The sequence below is a fragment of the Macaca nemestrina genome, chromosome 1 (genome assembly GCF_043159975.1).
Source record: "Macaca nemestrina isolate mMacNem1 chromosome 1, mMacNem.hap1, whole genome shotgun sequence".
In the NCBI taxonomy this organism is placed as follows: domain Eukaryota; kingdom Metazoa; phylum Chordata; class Mammalia; order Primates; family Cercopithecidae; genus Macaca; species Macaca nemestrina.
Window position 1 is genome coordinate 106,035,979 of NC_092125.1, and position 20,701 is coordinate 106,056,679.

Consider the following 20,701-nt stretch of genomic DNA (forward strand, 5'->3'; position numbering starts at 1 on the left):
AGCTCTGCCTCCCGGGTTTACGCCATTCTCCTGCCTCAGCCTCCCGAGTAGCTGGGACTACAGGCGCCTGCCACCTCGTCCGGCTAATTTTTTGTATTTTTTAGTAGAGACGGGGTTTCACCGTGTTAGCCAGGATGGTCTCGATCTCCTGACCTCGTGATCCGCCCGTCTCGGCCTCCCAAAGTGCTGGGATTACAGGCTTGAGCCACCGCGCCCGGCTTTAATTTTATTTCAATCAACTTTTTGTAGGGCAACTTAATTTTTTTTTTTGAGACAGGGTCTCACTCTGTTGCCCACGCTGTAGTGCAGTTAGCACCATCACTGCTCATTGCAGCCCCGACCTCCCAGACTCAAGGGATCTTCCCACCTCAGCATCACCCCTCTGCCCTGGTAGCTGGGACTGTAGATGCGCACTACCATGCCTGGCTGTGTTGCCCAGGCTGGTCTCAAACCCAGTTCTTTTATAATTTATTTTATTTTTAATTATAGCAAACAGAAAACCTGATGCTTTTGAATTAAAAGTCGGCCTTCTTACAGCTTTCCATTTCTTTCTTTCTTTTTTTTTTTTTTGAGACGGAGTCTCGCTCTGTACCCCAGGCTGGAGTGCAGTGGCACGATCTCGGCTCACTGCAAGCTCCACCTCCCAGGTTCATGCCATTCTCCTGCCTCAGCCTCCCGAGTAGTTGGGACTATAGGCGCCCGCCACCATGCCCAGCTAATTTTTTTGTATTTTTATAGAGATGGGGTTTCACCGTGTTAGCCAGGATGGTCTCGATCTCCTGACCTCCTGATCCGCCCGCCTCGGCCTCCGAAAGTGCTAGGATTACGGGCGTGAGCCACCGCGCCCGGTGCTGCAGCTTTCCATTTCTATCACTAGTTGCAGCCTCTGTGACAAAGCTGGTTCAAAGAGCCGAGCCATGAGCTCAGCATAGGAGCGGAAGACAGAACTCTGTCCCAGCGACTGGCTCAGCCCAGTTTGCCAGAATCCCCTTCCTCCCAGCTGACCTTGCTAAAGTGCAGATACTCAAGAGCAGGGGTGACACAGGTGCAACTGACATGCTTCACTTGGCATTTGTGGGTTTGCAGAGTGAAGTGTGGGGTCAGGATTTAGGCCAGCACCGTTCAGTAGAAATATAACCTGAACCACGTGTGTAATTCTACATTTTCTAGTAGCTACACTTTAAAAAGCAAAAATAGGCTGGGCGCAGTGGCTCACACCTGTAATCCCAGTACTTTGGGAGGCCGAGGTGGGCAGATCATGAGGTCAGGAGTTCGAGACCAGCCTGGCCAACACAGTGAAACCTAGTCTCTACTAAAGATAGAAAAAAAAAATTAGCCGGGTGTGGTGGCGTGCACCTGTAATCCCAGCTACTCAGGAGGCTGAGGCAGGAGAACTGCTTGAACCCGGGAGGTGGAGGTTGCAGGGGGCGAGATCGCACCATTGCCCTCTAGCCTGGGCTACAGGGCGAGACTCCATTTCTGAGTTAAGGTGTGGGAGAGCAGCTGCAGGAGATGCCCCACTGCGAGCCAACAGGCTGCCTACCTACCCTACCCCCAGGCACACCCTAACTATTGTACTCCTCCTGGGGCAGATTGGAGAGGTGCTCAGAATGAGCTAAATCCCACATTTATTGGTCTGTGCGTGAAGATGTCCCCGGCACCTCAGCATGTGCCTTACCTAGTCTGTCAGTGAGGCTGCACTGGGCTTGCATGTGGAAGGGGGCAAGTTGTAAAGTTTTGGAACAGGAGGGCTGGCAATAGAGACCCAAGTGTGCCAGTAGGGCATGTCCCCTGACCTCTCATGTTGGGCAGAGGGGCTAGAAGGGGAAAGGCAAAGTAGCAGAAAATTTCAAGGACCCACAGCTCAGAACAGAGGGGACCGTAGTTCCTAGGAGAAGCAGGAGCTTCATCATTTCAAGCTTTTAGAAGATGAACTTTCTGGACACCTCATTTGGGGGTCGAGAGGCCTTTTTCCTTTTGATTCTCACCATCCCTCCTGCCACCACATGCACTCTGAGCCTCACTCCATGGAGGGGCTTCCGTCAAACTCTCCTGCAGTATCTGAGGGTCTCCCCTGGGAACTGCTCCTTCTGGGAATGTCTGACAGTCACCAGGTAGGAGTAGGGACATCTGGAGGCAAGGGCACCCCACTCTTCCCCCTCAAAGATTGGCTTCTCAGAGACAGCTGCGAGGCAGAGGGGTATCTTGAGCATCCTTGCCCCCACAGTCAAACACTTGTTTGGACTGGTTAAGACTCTTCCTCAGGCCCGGCCTACCTGATTCTCGGGGAGCAGTTTGGGCTGGCTGTGGGGGGCAGCGTTTCTGTGTGCCTCTGTCCACCTCTGCCCTTTGAGCCAACCCCTCGGGTCCTCCAGTTCCCAAGACAGAGCAGTGGGAGCCTGGCACTCGAAGAGTAAAACTGGAGTGAGCTACACAGGAACACAGACAAACATCAGTAACCAGAGGTTCTCCAAGGACAACGGTCACACAGGATCTCCTGAGAGGAAAACACCAAGGTCCAAATATGGGACTCTGGCCCACAGCCAGTCAGGGCAGGAACGTGTGGCCTGTGGCTCCACGCCAGGAGAAAACTCTCGAGGAAAAAGCAGTTCCACAGAGAGATAGACACAGACTGTAGGTCAGAAAGACAGCTAGATCTGCTGTAGCCACATTTATTACAAAATAGTGACCGCAGTTCTGGTATAGCAAAGGTCCCTGACAGCCCAGCACCCCTGCAATGGCCCCCACCCCACAGAGTCCTCTCAGGTGCCTCAAGTGTGGAAGGTCTCAGATTCGAAGGTCCCCTGCCAGGAGGGCGCCGTACCGGGTAGGTGTGAGGGGCAGGTAGGCACCTGCAGCCTGGTCCAGAACGTACAGTGGGTCGGACAGGGTGCTGGGGTCAAAGCCCTCCTCTGCCATCCGCACTTTCTGCTGTTTGAAGGTCTCTGTGGTGGCCAAAGACTCCTGGGGACAGGAGGAAGGGTCAGAGGAGTTGGAGGGAAGGGGACTCTGCCCAGCTGGTTCAGGGGAGTTGCCTAAATTTTGTTAAGGAGCACGTCTGGGGAAAGGGAGTGCGAGGTCAAAGTTTAGGGGAGGAGGTGACAGGGAGGAGAAAGAGCCAGGCCAGAAGAAGGCAGGGATAAGGAAAGAAGTGGGGTGAAGGGCGTATGTCTCCGTGGTTTTTCTCTTCGTGGAGTGTATTACGTTGGGGGCCCCTTTGTAGAGTTTGGGAGCCATCAAACTCCCAAAGTTGATACATGGGGTGGATATGTGGAGTGAGGATATATGGGGTGAGGGGCTGCGGGGGGAGTGGCTGGTTACCTGGAGCCTGAGGAATCGGGGCCGGGCATAAGGTGGCAAGTTCTCAGACACGTGGGTGTAGAGCTGCATAAGGTCCAAAGAGTGGGGGGGACGCAGGACCAGGGCTGCCATTCCAGCCCTGCCTTCATGCCCTGATGGGTGTGGGAGACAGAGTAAGCCCCTCCATGGCTGACCACCATGAAGGCCTCGTGCTCCCTGCGCCCAGGTATTACCAATTCGGGGTGGTGGCTGGGTGCCTCCCCCACCTTCCATGCCTAGGCACCTGGCACAGTGACTCCATAGACGTTCACCTCCTGAAGAAAATCCAGGGCCTCAAAGACCTCTGCCACCTCGGTTGTGGCCACATTCTCCCCCTTCCACCTGTCAGAGAGCAGAGATCTGAAACTGGGAGTCAGGGGTCAGGGCCTCATGGGCTTGGTGGGGAGATGAGGTCAGAGGTCAGCGTGCCAGACTGTCACAGGGATGAGATGGTGAGATCTGAGAATGAGAGATTAGCTGAGGACCCGGGTTGAGGTGGCAGATCAGGGAGTTGAGGTTCAGAAGCTTTGGATCACAGAGATCAGATGTCCAGGATGAAGAACCAGTTATGGACAGATACCTGAAGGTGTCTCCAGTACGATCATGGAAGCGGAGAAAACCTTGGTCATCGCAGACCAGCAGGTCCCCAGTGTTGAAGAAAACATCCCCAGGCCGGAAGACATCCTTTAGCAACTTCCCCTGGGCCAGCTCTGGCCCACCAGCGTAGCCCAGGAATGGGGACTGCTGGCTTACCGGGGCCACCAGCAGCCCTGGCTCACCTGGCAGAGTCACCAGGGTCAGGAGTGCTGTCACCTTTCCCAGAGCCTCCTGCCCCCATCCACCCGTCTCCAATTCCAGTCCTCCTGTGCCAGCGTCAGCACCTCACCCACCCCACCAGAACACCACCAACCTGGAGATGTGGCCACACAGTGCCCCCGGGGGTCCCGAATCGGCTCTCCTATGGTGACATCATAGCGAATCAAGGAGAAGGGGAAGATATGCTGGGGAAAGGGAGACCCGGGTACTGAACCATTGCAGTCACATGAGCCCCCTCTCCTGCCAGCCCTCTGCTGTTCCACGGGTTCTCAGTTTCCTCTCTGCCCCTCACCTTGTAAAGCCAGGAAGCACGCCCCACAGCGCCCTGCTGTCCTGTGTAGTTGATGGTGGCCACGTTGCCCTCTGTCAGTCCATATGTCTCCAGCACCTGCAGGGGCCCAAAGCGCCGCACAAAACGCTCCCAGGTGTCTGGGCGCAGCCCGCTGCCCACTGCCAGCCGGACCTTATGGCCGTGTTCTGCCTTGCTCTGAGATGAGTGGGAGAGGGCCGGGGCTTCAGCACCAAGATGCCCGCTCCCCGCAGTGAATTCCTGTTCTCCATTCACCAGAACCCGCCCAGCACTGTGACCTCCTTCAGAGGCCGTAAGCGTCAGATGGCCTAGGCCATCTCCGGCTCCTTATCTTACACTGCGATTTCCTTCTTGCTGCTTCTCCCTCCAACTCCCTGTCTCAGTGTCTCCTGTCAACTGTCCTGTTCCCCGTGAGCTAGCCCTGTGTCAGCAGCTCTGCCCAGGATCTATGCCCACGCACCAGGGGCTGGTTGACAAGGTATCGACACAACTCCCCAATGTACTGGAACACGGTCACCCTGTGCTGCTGGCAATCTTCCCAGAACTGACCAGCCGAGAACCTGGACTTCAGCACCACTGTGGCCCCTGCCAGAAGTGGGAAGTGGGGAAGAAGGAAGCAGGTAAGATTAGGAGCAGGGTGGGGAGCCTGAGCCCCTCTTTCCAGACCCCAGCCTTCACTGTAGTCATTCCCTGGGAAGGGCCCACTGTGGGAGTCACACCGTCAGGAAGCTGTGCTGGCCCTCTTTCCCCTCCCCCGGCCCCTGTCCCCAGCCTTGGAAGAGGTGAATGCCCTTTCCCTACTTCCCAGCCCCAAAGATCCCATCCTCCACACACTCAGCTCCTTGTCTCTCTCTCCCTCTTCTCTATTTGCCTGTTCCTGGACTGACAGTCCTTCCCTGCCTTTGATCCTGCAGCCTGGAGTTATGTGGCTATATGGCCCCCCCTGCCCTGTTCCTCAGTCTGTAGGTCTAGGCAGGTAACATTGCCATTGTAGAGCTCCTGGTGAGTAGGGCTCTGCCCCATCCGTCCTCTAGATTATCTACCCTGGAGGACTCACACCACAGTAGGTGCTTAATAAATGTCTGCTGGATGAATTAATGAAGGTGGGGTTGGGGAGACTGACCAATGCCCAAGCAGCCCACAACGCCCAGCAGGGAGCCGGACATATGGTAGAGTGGGAGGGCGAGGTAGATCACATCTTCCTGGTGGACACCACACAGCTGGTAGAAGCCCTGGCATTGCAGGATCTTCAGATGACTGATCCGAGCAGCCTTGGGGAGGCCTGTGGGGTGGCAGTTGTGGGGCGATCAGGGGAAGGGTGGACACCAAGCTCTACCTATCTGTTTGCACCCCCACTAGGTTTCCCACAGAAAGAGGCGGATGCAGGACGGAAGCTGAGGATGGAGACCAGGCTGTCCTGGAAATCTGGGTGGTCTGGGGGAGGTGGAGAAATGAGTAGGAGGTGAAGGGACTGGGGAGTGAAATGATGAAGAGAAAAAGGAAGTGCCAATGAAACCAGCATCCTGTCTGGGGGCTTTGAAGGAGTGGTCTGGGAGCTGAGGAGGTCCCAGTCTCTGTTCCCAGAACCCTGCCTTCCTCTGCCTTAGTTTCGGGGAGCTAAGTATGGTGCCCGGCTCTCACCCGTGGTGCCAGAGGTAAAGATGTACAGGCACGTGTCTGTTATGCTCTGGGGGGAAGAGAGGTATCCTGGCACTGGCCCATCCACTTCAGCGGACACTTCAGCCAGCAAATCGCTAATTCCAGCAGGGTGGGTTCCTGGGCCTGCAGCCCACAGGTGAAGCCCCATGCCTCTCAGGGCGGGCAGGTCCGGCTCCAGGGACTCCAGAAACTCTGGAAGGGTGGGAAAGCACAGCGCCGGGGCCCTGGCTCTACCTAGAAGAGCCTATGACCCATGTCCCCTCCCCATCCCAGCCCACACTGCTCTTGGGTGAGGGTGAAGGGTATGGACATTCCATCTTGGGTCTGAGGCCTGGAACTCGACTCCTTGGGGATACTTGGGGCACCAAAGATTCAGTCTCATCCCTTTGCAAACCCGGAGACTCCTAGCTCCACTCACTTTCGAACCCCAAGGGATAGTCGGCTTCTTCCCAGGCCCAGGGATGAATCCAAGCCCTTCTGCGGTCCCCGACACGCCCCCTTCTGTGGCTGGCCGCGCCTTAGTTAGTTCAGCGCTCCAGCCTTACCTGGCGCCAGCACCAGCGCGCGCGCGCCGCAGCTGCGGAGGCAGTGCAGCAGGGGGCCCCGGCGCAGGGCGGTGGGCACAAAGGCCGTGCACAGGCCGGCCTTGGCCAGCCCGAACCAGAGCCACAGAAACTCCGGGCCGGCGGGGAGGAGCAGCGCCACGGTTGCTCCAGGTGCCAGAAGGGCGGCGGCTCCTCCACCTCTGGCCGCACCGTTCCCTCCAGCAAGCCCCGCGCCGCTTCCGGCCGCTGCATCTCCGGCGCCCGGCGCCGCTCGCTCGCCTTCTCCAGCGCTCCCCGCGCCACTGTCGCTGCCGCCGGGTCCCCCGTCCCAGCCTAGCGCACGTAGGAAGGCGCGTGCAGCCCTGTTACTCTCGCGCTCCGCCTCCGAGTAGCTAAAGCGCCGCGAGCCGTGAATGAGAAAGGTGTGCGCGGGGCGCTGCCGGGCTAGTTCCGCGAGGCGCCAGGCCAGGCTGCAGCCCCCCTCGGGACTTTCCGGGTCGGCGGCAGCCGCGGCCAGGGCGCGAGCTCGAAGAGCCCTTTTGCAGCGCAGGGCGCGCAGCGCGAAGGCCAAGTCCGCCGGGAGCCAGCGCAATTGCGGCCAGAGGTGTAGCTTCAGCAGCAGCAGCGGTAGCAACAGCAGCAGGGGCAGCAGCAGGAGGGCAGCCATGGAGCCCGCTTCTTCCGTCGGCACCGTCTGGTTCCAGCCGCTAGCAAACATCCCTGTTCCTCCCTCCCGAAAACCCAGGGCCTCTCGTTCTAGCTGAGACCTCTCCTTCCCGTGAGCGCGCCTGCGCTGGCACACGCCCCTTGCCACCCAAGCCCCCACCACTCCCCACGGGCGGAGAGCAGAAACCCGGGAGGAGTGCGGGTGTGGGGCGGCCCCGGACTCCCAGCCCTCCCCACAGCCTACGCTCCGCCCTAGGCGCGCTCCCTCCCGGACTGCTCGCGGCTCGCATCCTACCAGGTCTGGGGCGGTGCTCGCGCCTTCCCTCAATCCCAGGGTTATGTCTGTCTTCTAAGTTCTTTCTTGGCTTGGGCGGTTTAGGCATCTGGCTAAGCTCTAGAGTCCAGGCCTGACAGCCAGGGCTTTTGGATCGCAGTCCATCTTCCCCTCAATGTTTCTCATTTTCCCGTGAAGGGAAGGTACCATTGCTCTCTCCCAAAAGAATGAAGAACTTGGCCCCTGGCCCATTTGGTTCTGCAAGTCCCAGCAGGATAGGCAGGCCCATCCCCTCCTGCCAGCCGCAACCCCAGGGGATGGGTGGGGGCTGAGAGTTAAAATAGGGGAAAGGTGGAAACCCAGACTGCCAGATTTCTGAGGGACCACGATAGAGGCCCCTCCCTTTGGGCAAGGGTACAATAATTGGGGCCAGTCAGCAAATGCTCTCCATTCTGGTTTTAATTGGGGCAGAGGAAACTGGGGAAGGAGAGAGGAAGGAAAAAGGCCTCTGGTGGTTTAGACTTTCAAAGGAAGGAACAGCAGTGATGAGAGAGGGGAGAACCTGGATTCTGTAAAAAGACAAATTTTCAGGGTGAAGAGGAGCAGCTCTGTGCAGTTCACCCAAACTTCACTCCTCAGTCCGCCTCCATTCTCCCTGGACAGCGGGGCAACAATAGCATAGCCAAAGAACTCTCCTCTGCTGGTTCACATGGCCCAGCAAAGTGGCCAGACTGTGGAAGGAAGAGCATCTCTATCCCTCCCTGGTATCCGGACTTCATCTCCAGATACAGTTGTCCCTGGAGACCAAGCTGGAGTATCCCTCCCGTCAAGCAGGGAGTCCTCCGGCAGTTGTTGGTAGGCACACAGACTTCAACTGGAGGATGACAGACCTTTTGGAAGCCTCATTTCTTGAGAAATGAGAAAGGACAGGCCTCATCCTACAGGGGATGGTTCTGCATAGATAGGTCAGCGCCTGGCTCCCACCTCCAGTGGTAGCAGGAAGGATGGGTAGGGGCCAAAGCCAAGTCCCTTCTGCTCTAGGCAAAAGTGGGGGCAGAACAGGAAGGGAAAGGGGGTTGTTCTGAGGTTACAAGTAGTGATGCCAATCAAATCAAGACCCAGCTATACATGCACGGGCAAACGCCAGCAGACACTCCAGCACAAAAGACATTCTGGCTTGTTTTATTGTCATTTAAAAACAACTTTTAAGACACGATTATCTCTGCCAAAAACAAACAAAAAAAACCAAAAAACCCAGATTCAAGGAAATGGGATCATTTGACAGTTCTGTGAAACTTGCCTCTGGGACTCCCTGGACTCTGGTGTAGCTTGAGGTGCCAACCTCAGGCCAACCTAAGCCTCCAGGGCACACCACATGGGGCTGTGGCCACCCTTTCAGACTCCTTTCTGAATGCTTGCGGCATCTGCCCCATGATTAGGAATGGACACCCTGACCACGTCACAGATAGCCCATTTCACACTGGCATGTGGATAGTGACTATAAAACACCCCTTCAGAACAAACCAAGACCCGAAGGGGGAAGCGGGAAGGGACACCCACACACTGAGTCTCTGCTCTTATCCCAGCTTCTCTGGCCAGCTGCCCCTTTGTCATTTCCCTTCTTTGTTGCAATGGCTCCTTGGGAGACTGGGGGAGGAGACTGGGGAAGGGGCCTGGGGGCTGAGGACTTCCACTATGGCCTGATTTTACAGAGCCTCTGGCTTCAGTCAGATCCCAAATATCACTGGGAACAGCAGTGTGAGGGGCTGGAGGCCCCAGGAGGGAAGGGGCTAGGGGCTGCATGGCAGCTTCTCAAACTCAGCCAGAGGAGAAAGCTCCTCCTTCCACGGGGGGAGCTTGGGGATGCGGCAAGGGTGTTTCCCCTGCAATCTCCCCAGCCTCTATTAACCTTTGAATCACCAAGGAGGAGAAAGCAATCCAGCTGGGGTTGGGATGGGGAATGCAGGGCCTCAGTCACTGTCAGAGCCCACTGCAGAGGACCCTTTTCGTTTCCGCTTGGTAGGCTTCGGTTTCGTGTCTTCCTCCTCCTGGAAGAGATAGGCGGGGAAATGGGAAGTTACCAGCCTGGGCAGCTGCTGGTGCCGACTCCACCTGCACCCAGTGCTCCTTTTCCCCCCGTGCACTGGCTGGGCTCTCACCGAAGCACTGCTGGAGCCTGACTCTTCTTCAGCATTGGGGGGCTGTGTGGCATTCTTACGACTTCGAGGGCTGGACAGAGCTGCTTTTCGCCGGCTCTTGGGTGGCTTGGTGGAAGAGTCCTCATATTCCTCCGCCAGGGAGAAGAGATCACTGAACCTAAGGAAAAGGAGCAGGAGCTCTGAGTGGGAGCCTGCTGCTCCTACGGCACCTCCCATCCTCTTCTCTGCCCCCAGGCCTAGGCCTCTTTTTCTTCAACCCTGGACCCTAAGGTCTTGCTGGCCATTACGTTTATGTCCCTAGCAGGCTTCCTCTCCCTTAGGCTTTTCCCCTACTACTTTCCAAGGCCCAAAGTGGCAGGAGCCTCACTTCATCTTGTGGGCTTCGTCACAGCTCGCCTGGACATGCTGCAGCGCCTGGAGAATTGGGGTCTGGCTAAAAACTAGAGGAAGAAAAGGGAGAGCAGGGAAGGAAAAACAATCAGATGTCTGGGAGCTTATTAAACAGCACCCAAAGGTTGTTTTATCCCCAGTGTGGGTTGTGGCCCCGAGTGTCCTGCCCCTGCCCCCAGCCTGGCTCCAGGCATAGTCTGGGCCAGGGCAGCACCGTCTACACTGGACGCCGAGGGTGGAAGCCATACAGTTCTGCTTGGTGTTGGTCAGGTTGAGCCGCAGGTTGTCCAAGTGCTCCAGGATCTGCTCCAGAGTCAGCTGGGCCAGCTTGCTGCTAGAGCTCCTCAGGCTGTGCAGGAATCACCAGAGCCAGAGTCTGAGTGCGGGAGGGTTCCAGAGTGCAAGACACCCTCCACCCGCCAGGGCCCCCTTAAGACAGAGGCAGCCTACATGGGGAGCAGAACAGGCAGGCTGGGAGGGCTGGGGTCAGGTGAGAAAGGTGTGCCTAGAGCAGAGGATCCTGGCCACAGGGGCACTGGAAGATGGGGAGAAGGGGCCACAGTGGTCTCGCATGCCATGTGGCTTCGGACCACTAGATGTCGCCCACAAACCAGGCTGGGACAGCACCAGCCCCCCCCACCACCACCGGGCAGCAGTCACTGCAGACCGCCATGGCCTGGAGGGTAGACAGGGACCGTGTCCCACCTCTGTCTCTTGCGAGGCAGGCTGTTGTTCTTGATGAGCAGGGACTTGATGTGCTCGGCCAGCAGCTCGTCATGTTTCATGCACCAGTGCCGCAGGATGCTGGTGGTGAACTGGTCATCAGGATGGCAGGGCCGGCTCAGCACCATCTTCACCATCTCCTCACTGGGCCTGGGGGAGGAAGGGGGCACTGGGTGCTGCTTGCACAGTGGCCACAGGGCATGCTGGGTCTCTCCCACTGATTTCCCAAACCCCGGCCTCCCTACCCACCCACTACTCTCACATCCCTCTCCCTCTTCTCCTTAGGCCAAGGAATGCCTGGTTTCATCCTCCGTGGAAGCCAGGAGAGGAGAAGTGAGATTCTTCACTTGCTGTAGTAGGAGAAGGTGTGTGCGTGTGTGTGTTGGGAAGGAGAACCCTCAGTTCTCCTCTTCCTCCCCTAGAATAGTCAGGGAGTGGGCCTGGGAGGCAGAAGCACAAGCATGTGACATGCAGATGCTCCCCTACCCCTACCCTGCTAGAGCTGTGGGCCAACCTGGCTTCCAGCTGGAGGAAGAGGGCAGGAGAGGGTTGTGAAGCCACAGCCCCACACAGCCTCCAAGCTTCCCTCTTCCTCTAGGATACTCTGTACCATTTCTAGTCTCTCAGGCAAGGGAGCAGAAAGGGTGGAAGGAAGGCAGAAAGGTAGGAAGGATAAGATACACAGCTGCTGCCCCATTTATCGGGGGATGTTGCTAAAGCGGCTTTGCGGGAAGAGGGGGCTGCCACCCCCTCCCTCTCTGACCCACCCTGTCAAGGCACAATGGGTCCAGCTGGCTCTGCTCTGCACAGGGTGAGGGAGAGGATGGTGCGTGACCCCTCTACCCTGACCCTCCCTCCTCTTGGATTAGCTGTGCAGTGGCTGCAGGAGCATGGGGTGGCGGGGGCGGGGGTGGGGTGGCGGGGGTGGGGTGGGGGCGGGGAGCAGGAGCCACCAGGGATTAGAACTGCTGTGGCAGCAGGAAACAGGGATGTCCGGTCCCCACCTCCCCACCTCCGAGGGCAGCTCCTGGTGGGCAGGGGGGTAAAGTCGAGAGGAAGCCCAGATCCCAGGGGAGCTGCTCATTTGTAAGTCACGTTGGGGGAAGGGCAGAATAAGCAGATGTTAACGACAGGAAAAAATATGGCAATAAGGAGCAGGACAGAAGCCCTTTACACCACAGCAGCTCTTGGGATGTTAAAACTGAGGGCTAAAGAGCCCCAGAAGTGGAACTCACTTTTCTCTTCGGAGTTGAAGCAGTAGGCAGGACAGGGCCTCTGGGTGCTCTGTGAGGGAAGGGCAGAGGCTGTTGAGGGGAAGGTATGATTCCAGGATGGAATCTGGGGACCTCTCTCATCCCCCAACAGCCACTGGAGGGAATAAGGATAGTCTTTGATGAGGAGCCAGGAAGAATCCCCTACCCCACTCCTATCAGTCCCTGAGCCGCCTGAGCCCCAGCCCAGAGCCTGGCTCATGGTGGACCCACAGGACTCATCTAAAGAACAAAAGTGGCTGACAGGGAGCCTGCCCTTGTGCACTTTGGTGGGAAGGAGGACAATGGATCTGGGCTCATCCTAGAAGCCTAAGCCTCAGCCTTGCCCTAGCTGTATAGGAAGTGTCATGTCTGATGTGCTCCCTACCCACAAACCTACTCACCCTTGTATTTGAGGTGCTGCAGGATGGGGATTATGGTCTCCAGGGGAATATTGTGGGCCAGAAAGAGCTGCCAGGCACAATACTGCTCAAAGGTCTCCCAGTCTAGGCTCTGAACTGGAAGAGACAAAAGAAACATCTCTCTCAAGAACACACACACACACACACCCCCCCCTAATCCACTGACTACCAACCAGCACTCCAAGCAGGGATGTTACAGAGGTAGGACAGATCCAGAAAGACACTGCCCCAGACCACACCAGGGTGGAGTACAGTTCTGTCCCCTTAACTTCCCAGCCCCAGAACCAGCTTTCCAGATAGTGTAAAATACACAGGACTGACACCCTGCCCTCTTCTCCTCTCCCAGGTACCTAAAGGTTTGATCACTTACTGAGTATGTTGAGAACTGAGTCTTTTCGAAACATAACCAGGTTACCCATCATCACGTGGCAGACCAGCTCCTGGAGCTAAGGAGGTGGAGGAAGGAGGCAGAACCCATCAGCTCTGAAAGGGGCCAGGAAGCTATATGGAGGGGGACGCAGGAGGGCTCATAAGGGGGAAAAAAATTAGAAGAAGTGAAAGCCCAGTTTAAAGGAATGGGAAGGAGATGGCACACAACGAATGCTGCCCTCTCTGAAGGATGAAAGGGCTGATAAAGTAGCCACAGGCCTGAGTGGGAATCTTAGGACTATTTTGGGCAAAAGTAGTTACAGCCTTGGTCTGAGCCTGAGAAGGGAGGCTGGGCTCTAGATGTAGGTTGGGCAGGGTAAAGACAAAAGAAGGAGGATTCTTGGGTGCTAAGCTTCCTCTTTTATGAACGGGAACTAAGTGGAGAGGAGGAGAAATGGGATCCCAGTACATGCCTGAGAAGGATCCGAGCAAAGCTACAGCCTCTTGGGGACCTACGCATGGTGAAAAGGTCAAATAGAAATGGTCTGACCATTTTCATTCCGAGTCAAAGGAAAGACCAGTTGAGAGCTAAAACCACAACCCCCTCAGGTTTTGCTGTGGAACAGGAGTGCCCAAAGAATATGGAGAATAAGGGGAACTCCAGGCAGGATTGGCCTAACCTCAGCCTGCCTTGCTTGGGCTCCACTTTTCCTTCCCAGGCCCCATGGCTGAAAGTGCACATCACTGTAGCCAGGAGGGAGCATGGGCTCCCTGTCTGCAGGCCTGGAGGGAGAGCAGAGGCCCTATTCCCCTAATGCTGCCTCCCAGACCTTTCTGGGGAGGTCAGAGCTCAATGTTTACCTGTGCAGAGTCAATAACAGCCACGATCATGTTCAGCAGCTCTCCGCTCCTCAAGGTTTCATCTGGAAACTAAATGGAAAAAGAGAGGGGAAGAGTCCTGGGTGGGCTCCTCAGCTTTCATTCCATAACCCACTCTCCTTCCTTATTACATCTCAAGGTGTGACTGGGTCAGCCAGACACAGGCCCTAAAATAAACCGCTAAACAGAGATCTAACAGCTATGATGCTGGAAGACTTCGAGAATTTGAAGACCCCAAGTGCTGTTATTTACGTGTGCACACCATCAGGGGTGTGGGTTTTCTCTGATAGTTCCCACAGTGTGTGTACAGAAAGGAATGGGGAACTACTAGAGATAAAGCCAGAGCTGAGAGGACTGGCCATGATGCCTGATTCTGTGTGGGAGCAGCGGTAGAATAAATATTTGCATCCTTGGCAGCAAAGAAGTCCAACCTGTGCTGACCTTTAGCCAAAGAGGTGGTGTAAAGAGTATGTCTGGAGGTATGTGGGGTAGGCAGGGCCCCATCTAGAGAAGGGGGAACAGGGGGAGGGAAGTACCCTGTGTCCAGCATCTGCACCCCTCCTCCCTCCAGTACTCGGCCGAGATCACAGTTCCTCCTGTCATGCCCTGGATCCTCATTTCCCTCTTCCTGGGAACTTCTACCAAGAGGAGAAAGGGCTGATACCTGTTATGTCCCAGTTCCTAGAGTGTGAGTGAACCAGGGGAAATGAAAGTGAGTCTCCACTACAGAAGCCCCGGTCATCAGGAACTATCAGAGAGAATCCAAGCAAGGGTGAGCCATCAGAGGACAAGAGGGCCTGCTGATGTGGATCTGTCCATGTTGATATGAACATGGATCTGGTTTGTGGGACCTGTCCTAGGTCCAGATGATGGGACCCAATATGAGAAGCCAAGTATATAGGCCCAGACCCCAGAGCACATCAGTTACACTGAAGTATAGGAATTTCAGGGAGTTCTAGAAATGTTTCAACCACTAATAAAGAGAAGTGGAAGGAGGGGACAGCTGTGATTGTGGGAAGCAATGGCCCACCTAGGTTAGTGAGGGTGAACAAAAGAGGGTTCAGGGTTGTGTGTGCTCAGAGTGTTCACTGAAGTGTGTTCCTGTGAGCCGCCTGGCACAGATACGGAGGCAGGCACTAACCTCTGTGTAGATGGAAGGCGTGAGGTGGCACAGGAGCCGCACATCATCCTCCTGGCAGGCCTTCATGTCCATCATCAGGCAGGTGTGTAGATCGCCCAGCTGGGTAGCCTGGGCAAATGACTCGTACAGGTTCATCTTCCCTGCGGCGGCTTTGCTGCAAGACCAGCTGGGCCTGAGCCAGTAGCCTGACCCCAGTGCCCACCTTCAAGCATCACTGAAGCAGGCTCCCGCTCTAAAACTGCTTCGCTGGCTCCAGATGCCCTGTGCTGATCTGCCTCATGTCCCTCCCAACTGCCTCCCGCAGGGGCTTGATAACTCATGGGAACCAGAGGATACTCTTCTTTCTCTCCATCCTTCCCCAGAACTCAGAGGGCTCCAACCATGGTCAGAGAGTAAAGCTACTGACTGATGAGAGTCAGGAACAGAAGAGGGAGGGCTCAGGTCAGGCTGGAGAAGGCTTTTTCTCTTGCTTTCTGGGCTCTAACCATGAGGGCAATGACACCTCACAGCATATACAAACTTAGCTCAAAATGGCTTGTAGGCCTAAACGTTAAGAATTAAAGCCACACAACTTGTAGAAGAGAAACAGGAGTAAATCTTCATGACAACAAAAACACAAGTGGTAAAAGAAAAAAATAGACAAATTTAACTTCATAAAGAGTTAGCACTTTTGTTCAAAAGTGCTATCAAAAAAGTTAAAACTTACAGAATGGAAGAAAAAATACTTGCAAATCATCATGTCTGAGACTTGTATCCAGAATATATAAAGAACTCTTTTGGTATGCAACAAAATCTTAAAAAGATTCTTAAAAGTTGGCTGGGTATGGTGGCTCATGCCTGTAATCCCAGTGCTTTGGGAGGCAGAGGAGGGTGGATCACCTGAGGTCAGGAGTTCAAGACCAGCCTGGCCAACCAGCCTGGCCAACATGGTGAAACCCCGTTTCTAATAAAAAGACACACAAAAAAACCAGCCGGGCGTGGTGGTGCGCTCCTGTAATCTCAGCTATTTGGGAGGCTGAGGCAGGAGAATCACTGGAACCTAGTATGCGGAGGTTGCAGTGAGTGGCGCTCACGCCACTGCACTCCAGTCTGGGCAACAGAGCAAGACTCTGCCTCAAAAAAAAAAAAAAAAAAAAAAATCTTAAATGTCAATAATAAAAAGACAAATAACTCAATTAAAAATGGGAAAATTTTTTTTTCCAAAGAAAATATACAAATGGCTGGGACCGTGGTTCATGCCTGTAATCCCAGCACTTTGAGAGGCCGAGGTGGGCGGATCACCTGAGGTCAGGAGTTTGAAACCAGCCTGGCCAACACAGTGAAACCCCATTTCTACAAAAAATACAAAAATTAACTGGATGTGGTGGCGTGTACCTGTAGTCCCAGATACTAGGGAGGCTGAGGCAGGAGAATTGCTTGAACCCAGGAGGCAGAGGTTGCAGTGAGCTGTGATCATACCACTGCACTCCAGCCTGGGTGACAGAGCAAGAATCCATCTCAAAACAAACAAACAAACAAAAAAGGAATGAAGAAACGATACATGTTACAACATAGATGAACCTAGAAAACATTATACTAGGTGAAAAAAGCAAGTCACCAGCCAGGCGCAGTGGCTCACGCCTGTAATCCCAGCACTTTGGGAGGCTGAGGTGGCCAGATCATGAGGTCAGGAGATCGAGACCATCCTGGCTAACATGGTGAAACCCCGTCTCTACTAAAAATACAAAAAAAACAAAAACAAAAAAAAACTAGCCAGGCGTGGTGGCAGGCGCCTGTAGTCCCAGCTACTTGGGAGGCTGAGGCAGGAGAATGGCGTGAACCCGGGAGGCGGAGCTTGCAGTGAGCTGACATCGCGCCACTGCACTCCAGCCTGGGCGACGGAGTGAGACTCCATCTCAAAAAACAAAAAAAAAAAAAACAAAAAAAAAAACAAAGCAAGTCACAAAAGATCACATACTGTATGATTCCATTTATCTGAAATGTCCAAAATAATCTATAGAGGCAGAAAGCAAATCAGTGGTTGCCAGGAGCTGGGTGAAGGGCAGAATGGCAAAGTGATTGCTAATGGGTATGAGGTTTCTTTTTGGGGGGATAAAAATGTTCTTTCTAAATTAGATAGTAGTGATAGTTGTATAACTTTGTGAATACACTAAAAAATTATTGAGGTTGGGCACAGTGGCTCACACCTGCAATCCCAGCACCTTGGGAGGCCAAGGCGAGTGGATCACCTGAGGTCAGGAGCCTGACCAACATGGTGAAACCCCATCTCTACTAAAAAAAAAAAAAAAAAAAAATTAGCCGGGTATGGTGGTTTATGCCTGTAGTCCCCACTACTTGGGAGGCTGAGGCAGGAGAATTGCTTAAACCCAGGAAGAGGAGATTGCAATGAGCCAAGGTTGTGCCACTGCACTCCAGCCTGGGAGACAAGAGCGAAACTCTGTCTCAAAAAAAAAAAAAAAAATTGAATTGTACACTTAAGAATAAATTTTAAATTTTCAAATTTTATGGTTTTTGAATTATATCTCAAAAAAGCTATTAAGAAAAAAAAACCTTAAGGCCGGGCGGAGTGGCTCATGACTGTAATCCCAGAACTCTGAGAGGCCAAGGTAGGCAAATCACTTGAGCCCAAGAGTTTAAGACCAGCCTGGGCAACAGGCAAAACCATATCTGTACAAAAATACAAAAATCAGCCGAGGGTTGGTGGCTTACGCCTGTAGTCCCAGCTATTCAGGAGGCTGAGGCAGGAGAATCGCTGGAGCCTGGGAAGCAGAAGTTGTAGTGAGCTGAGATCACACGCCAGCCTAGGTGACTGAGTGAGACCCTGTCTCAAAAAATAAATAAATAAAAATTTAAGTTTAAAAAAAAAAGCCTTAGGAGCACACAAGCCTTACTGAGATGGGGGAAAAAAAAACCCCAAAACCAATAACTGGGCATGGTGGTGCATGCCTGGATGTAATCCCAGCTCCTCAGGAGGCTGAAGCAAGGAGGATCACTCAAGCCCAGGAGTTTGAGACCATCCTGGGCAACAAAGTGAGACCCTGTCTCTACAAAAAATTTTTAAAAATTAGCCAGGCATGGTAGTGCAAGGCTGTGTAGTCCCAGCTACTAAGGATGCTGAAGTGGGAGGATGGCTTGAGCCCAGGAGTTTGAAGCTGCAGTGAGCTATGATCAGGTGACAGAGTGAGATGCTGTCTCTTAAAAACAAACCAATCCAACCAAACAAACCCACAAGGCCCTGGTGATGACAGTCCAGGGTTGGGGAGCCAGTGGGCAGAAGAGAGGCTCTTCAGGATGTGTCCTGACACCATTTGAAACATGGGGACCATACCCACCTGGCCCTCAGGTAGTAGAGCAGGTGGTAGCCAATCTTGGGCTGCTTCTGATACAGCTCAGAGAGAAGGTCTAGAAGCAGAGAGAAGCTGCTGTTGTCTTCCTGCATCTGACATAGGTTCCTGGAGTAGGGCATGGGAGGAGAGGAACAGAGCTTTACCCAGGGCAGACTCTCCCGTGGAGTTTCTCAGGTGGCATGGGCTGTCTGTGCCCACAGCATATGTCCTCCTCCCTGGAAAGGGAGTCCCATTACCCCAGGACAGAAGCACATGTGTGTGCTGTCAGGGACGACAGAGGGCAGAACAGTATCTCCTATAGCTGCATGCTTACCTAAATATTAGGTACAGAGGCTTTCCTACAGACTCCTCCAGGGACCTACAAGAAGAGGGTTATATGTGAGAGTCCATGTGAGGGGGTGAGGTGAGCTATGGGCAGATATGGAGGACCAGCTGGAGGCTAAATGCCAGCCTGCTCCTTCCCTACCCAAAAGGCAAACTTCCTGCTGCTCTGTAGGCTTGGTAACAGAGAAAACAGGTTCCTAACATGGGACCACGCTCTCGCCCTTCAGAGACAGGCTCCAGGCCAGTGTCCAATCACACCTGATTCAGCAGATTAGAGTTACTTGGCCCAGGAGCAAGGGCTGGAAGCATGAGGAGGGGATGTTAGTCCACCTCCCCAGTACACACGGTGTTCAGCAGGTAAAAATAAGCCCTTGTTAAATGAGTTGGTACATGTGAGAATAAAAACACCAAGTGAGCAGATTTTTCTCCAGTCTACAGTAAGGGGTCTCTTGGACTCAGGCTGTAAGAGCAGCCTCTGGCTCCTGAGGCTCAGGAGTGAGGGAAGATGAGCCTTACTCCTCAGTAATCTCCTCGGGCAAGACCTCCCCTCGAAAGTGGGCCTTGAAGAGCTCCTGTAGGCAGGAAGCAAGGACAGACAGCTGCTCCGAGTCAAAGTCTTCCTGAGTGATGAGACAAGGGAGAGAGAATCACTACCTACACCCACGCCCCGCTGCCCCCACTATCCCAGTCTTGGAATTCATCTGCTTCCACCTCCAGGATCAGCAAGCTCCCCTCCCCACTATAAGAGGGACTCATCTAGGGGAGGGAAAAAGTGAGTTGGCTTCCCTGGGAGATGTGTAAGCTAAGCAGGCTAGGCTGCTTCCTCCCTAAGGGGCTGGGTTCCTCCTCACCTCCAGGACCTGGTCCACAATTTCCTGCATGACCTCACACTGGGCCTCCGTATCACTGCAGGACAGAAATGAGAGGAAATCCCAGGGACATAAATGATAGCAGAGGGCAGGACACACACCCAGAACAGTGCACAAGCACACTCACATGCACAGAGACAAAACAAAGGAGCTCTGTGTAAAATCCCAGCTTGGATGGGAAGGCTTTAGGGCAGAATTGGTGCTCTCTGGGCAGAGGCCTAAAGAAAAGGAAAATCCCCACCAACCCTGCTTTGGTTCTCAGAGGCTCTTCTCCCAAGAATCTGCAGTGGGAACTCAAGGTGTTAGGGAACGAGGCTGCCCCACTCCCAGCTTGTACTCCCAACGTAAACTGCAGAACTCCCTCATGAAGCTTCAGCTGCCTCTCCACACACTCCTATCATGTTTGCCTCCAACCCCCATCTCCTGCTGTACCCATTAAACACCAGATGGAGAGCCTGCGGCTGGACCTCTTGAGGTTGAGAACAGGGTCTGTACCCACCTCCCCTTCTGTAGCTGGAGTACTTTGTCCCTCAGGGACTCATCCAACTGGTCAAGGTAAGGGGTGATATCAACTGGCTCCTCCACAACTGTCTCCTTGATAGGGTGGAAGCGAAACTCTCTCTTCTTTCCTAAAGGGAGTGATTTGGGAAAGAAGTCAGTTTGCCCAGATGCCAGCAACAGAGACAGTCCCCTCAACCACTTATCCCCTTCCTCACATGCCCTAAGTGTGCACCTGTTTCCTCAATGCTGTATGAGTGCCTGAAGCATCTCCCTGAATGTGCACATGTGCTAGCTCTTACAAGCAAACAAGGGCAGGAACCACTTCTTTTTTCCTTCCTGCCTTGAGTGTTAAGTGCAGGGCTCTGCACTCTGGAGTCTCATCCAGACACCCTGTGAACAAAACTTTAACTCACAGGAATAAGGGTGACAGGAAGAGTGCAGAGAGGCTGCTTCTGGGAACTGGTCCTCTCAGGGCCAGCATAACCCTGAACTAGCCCTTGCTGATACCCTCACCTTTGCTGTTGAGATCCTCTTCATCGTCACTGAAGGCTGCCTCTGCATTGTCATAGCAACTCTCATCCTTATCCGACATATGGTTGTCCATCTCCATGGAAACTGGCTCCTCAATTTTGACTTGGGAGTAAAAAAAGATAAGGCATATGATGGCCTCCTGGGTCCTCTAACATGCCTCATGCTTCTAGGAAGGGAGAATGGAGGG

The 20,701-nt window shown here is 54.1% G+C and overlaps 2 protein-coding genes across 5 annotated transcripts in view; both read right to left on the bottom strand.

Moving 5' to 3' along the window:
• Positions 1 to 2,656: 2,656 nt before the first annotated feature.
• On the bottom strand, positions 2,657 to 7,550 carry LOC105497947 (solute carrier family 27 member 3). 3 transcript variants are annotated; one of them, XM_011769503.3, is made up of 10 exons: positions 6,670 to 7,550; positions 6,107 to 6,316; positions 5,589 to 5,747; positions 4,926 to 5,050; positions 4,448 to 4,642; positions 4,250 to 4,340; positions 3,920 to 4,118; positions 3,584 to 3,681; positions 3,322 to 3,452; positions 2,657 to 2,964 (listed from the first exon to the last, which is right to left on the bottom strand). In XM_011769503.3, the coding sequence occupies exons 1-10, from the start codon at positions 7,385 to 7,387 to the stop codon at positions 2,788 to 2,790; spliced, it is 2,103 nt and encodes a 700-aa protein (XP_011767805.2). In that variant the 5' UTR covers positions 7,388 to 7,550; the 3' UTR covers positions 2,657 to 2,787. The 3 variants fall into 3 exon arrangements, with proteins under 3 accessions (XP_011767805.2, XP_070941255.1, XP_070941258.1); XM_071085154.1 differs by having other exon boundaries at positions 4,448 to 4,543; positions 6,670 to 7,523; XM_071085157.1 differs by lacking the exon at positions 2,657 to 2,964 and having other exon boundaries at positions 3,534 to 3,681; positions 6,670 to 7,525.
• Positions 7,551 to 8,775: 1,225 nt separating this feature from the next.
• Positions 8,776 to 20,701, bottom strand: part of LOC105497948 (integrator complex subunit 3) — a 43,164-nt gene continuing 31,238 nt past the window's right edge. The window contains exons 15-30 of one of the 2 annotated variants that reach the window (XM_071085150.1): positions 20,497 to 20,616; positions 19,982 to 20,111; positions 19,465 to 19,519; positions 19,130 to 19,233; positions 18,603 to 18,647; positions 18,275 to 18,394; positions 14,943 to 15,096; positions 13,784 to 13,852; positions 12,924 to 12,999; positions 12,536 to 12,649; positions 12,117 to 12,165; positions 10,864 to 11,031; positions 10,407 to 10,507; positions 10,136 to 10,208; positions 9,769 to 9,925; positions 8,776 to 9,657 (exon numbers count right to left, since the gene is read on the bottom strand). In XM_071085150.1, coding sequence (XP_070941251.1) covers positions 9,580 to 9,657; positions 9,769 to 9,925; positions 10,136 to 10,208; positions 10,407 to 10,507; positions 10,864 to 11,031; positions 12,117 to 12,165; positions 12,536 to 12,649; positions 12,924 to 12,999; positions 13,784 to 13,852; positions 14,943 to 15,096; positions 18,275 to 18,394; positions 18,603 to 18,647; positions 19,130 to 19,233; positions 19,465 to 19,519; positions 19,982 to 20,111; positions 20,497 to 20,616 — 1,613 coding nt within the window. In that variant the 3' untranslated portion in view covers positions 8,776 to 9,579. Of the gene's footprint in view, positions 9,658 to 9,768; positions 9,926 to 10,135; positions 10,508 to 10,863; positions 11,032 to 12,116; positions 12,166 to 12,535; positions 12,650 to 12,923; positions 13,000 to 13,783; positions 13,853 to 14,942; positions 15,097 to 18,274; positions 18,395 to 18,602; positions 18,648 to 19,129; positions 19,234 to 19,464; positions 19,520 to 19,981; positions 20,112 to 20,496; positions 20,617 to 20,701 lie in introns of both variants that reach the window. The other variant, XM_071085148.1, reaches the window with a different exon arrangement.

Excerpts from the sequence above, each read along its gene's own strand:
- LOC105497947 (XM_011769503.3), bottom strand. The coding sequence starts at position 7,387 with ATGTTTGCTAGCGGCTGGAACCAGACGGTGCCGACGGAAGAAGCGGGC. Across the intron at positions 4,643-4,925 it reads ACCTTGTCAACCAGCCCCTG|AGCAAGGCAGAACACGGCCA; the intron begins GTGCGTGGGCAT and ends CACTCATCTCAG. Across the intron at positions 4,119-4,249 it reads CTGTGTGGCCACATCTCCAG|GTGAGCCAGGGCTGCTGGTG; the intron begins GTTGGTGGTGTT and ends TGACTCTGCCAG.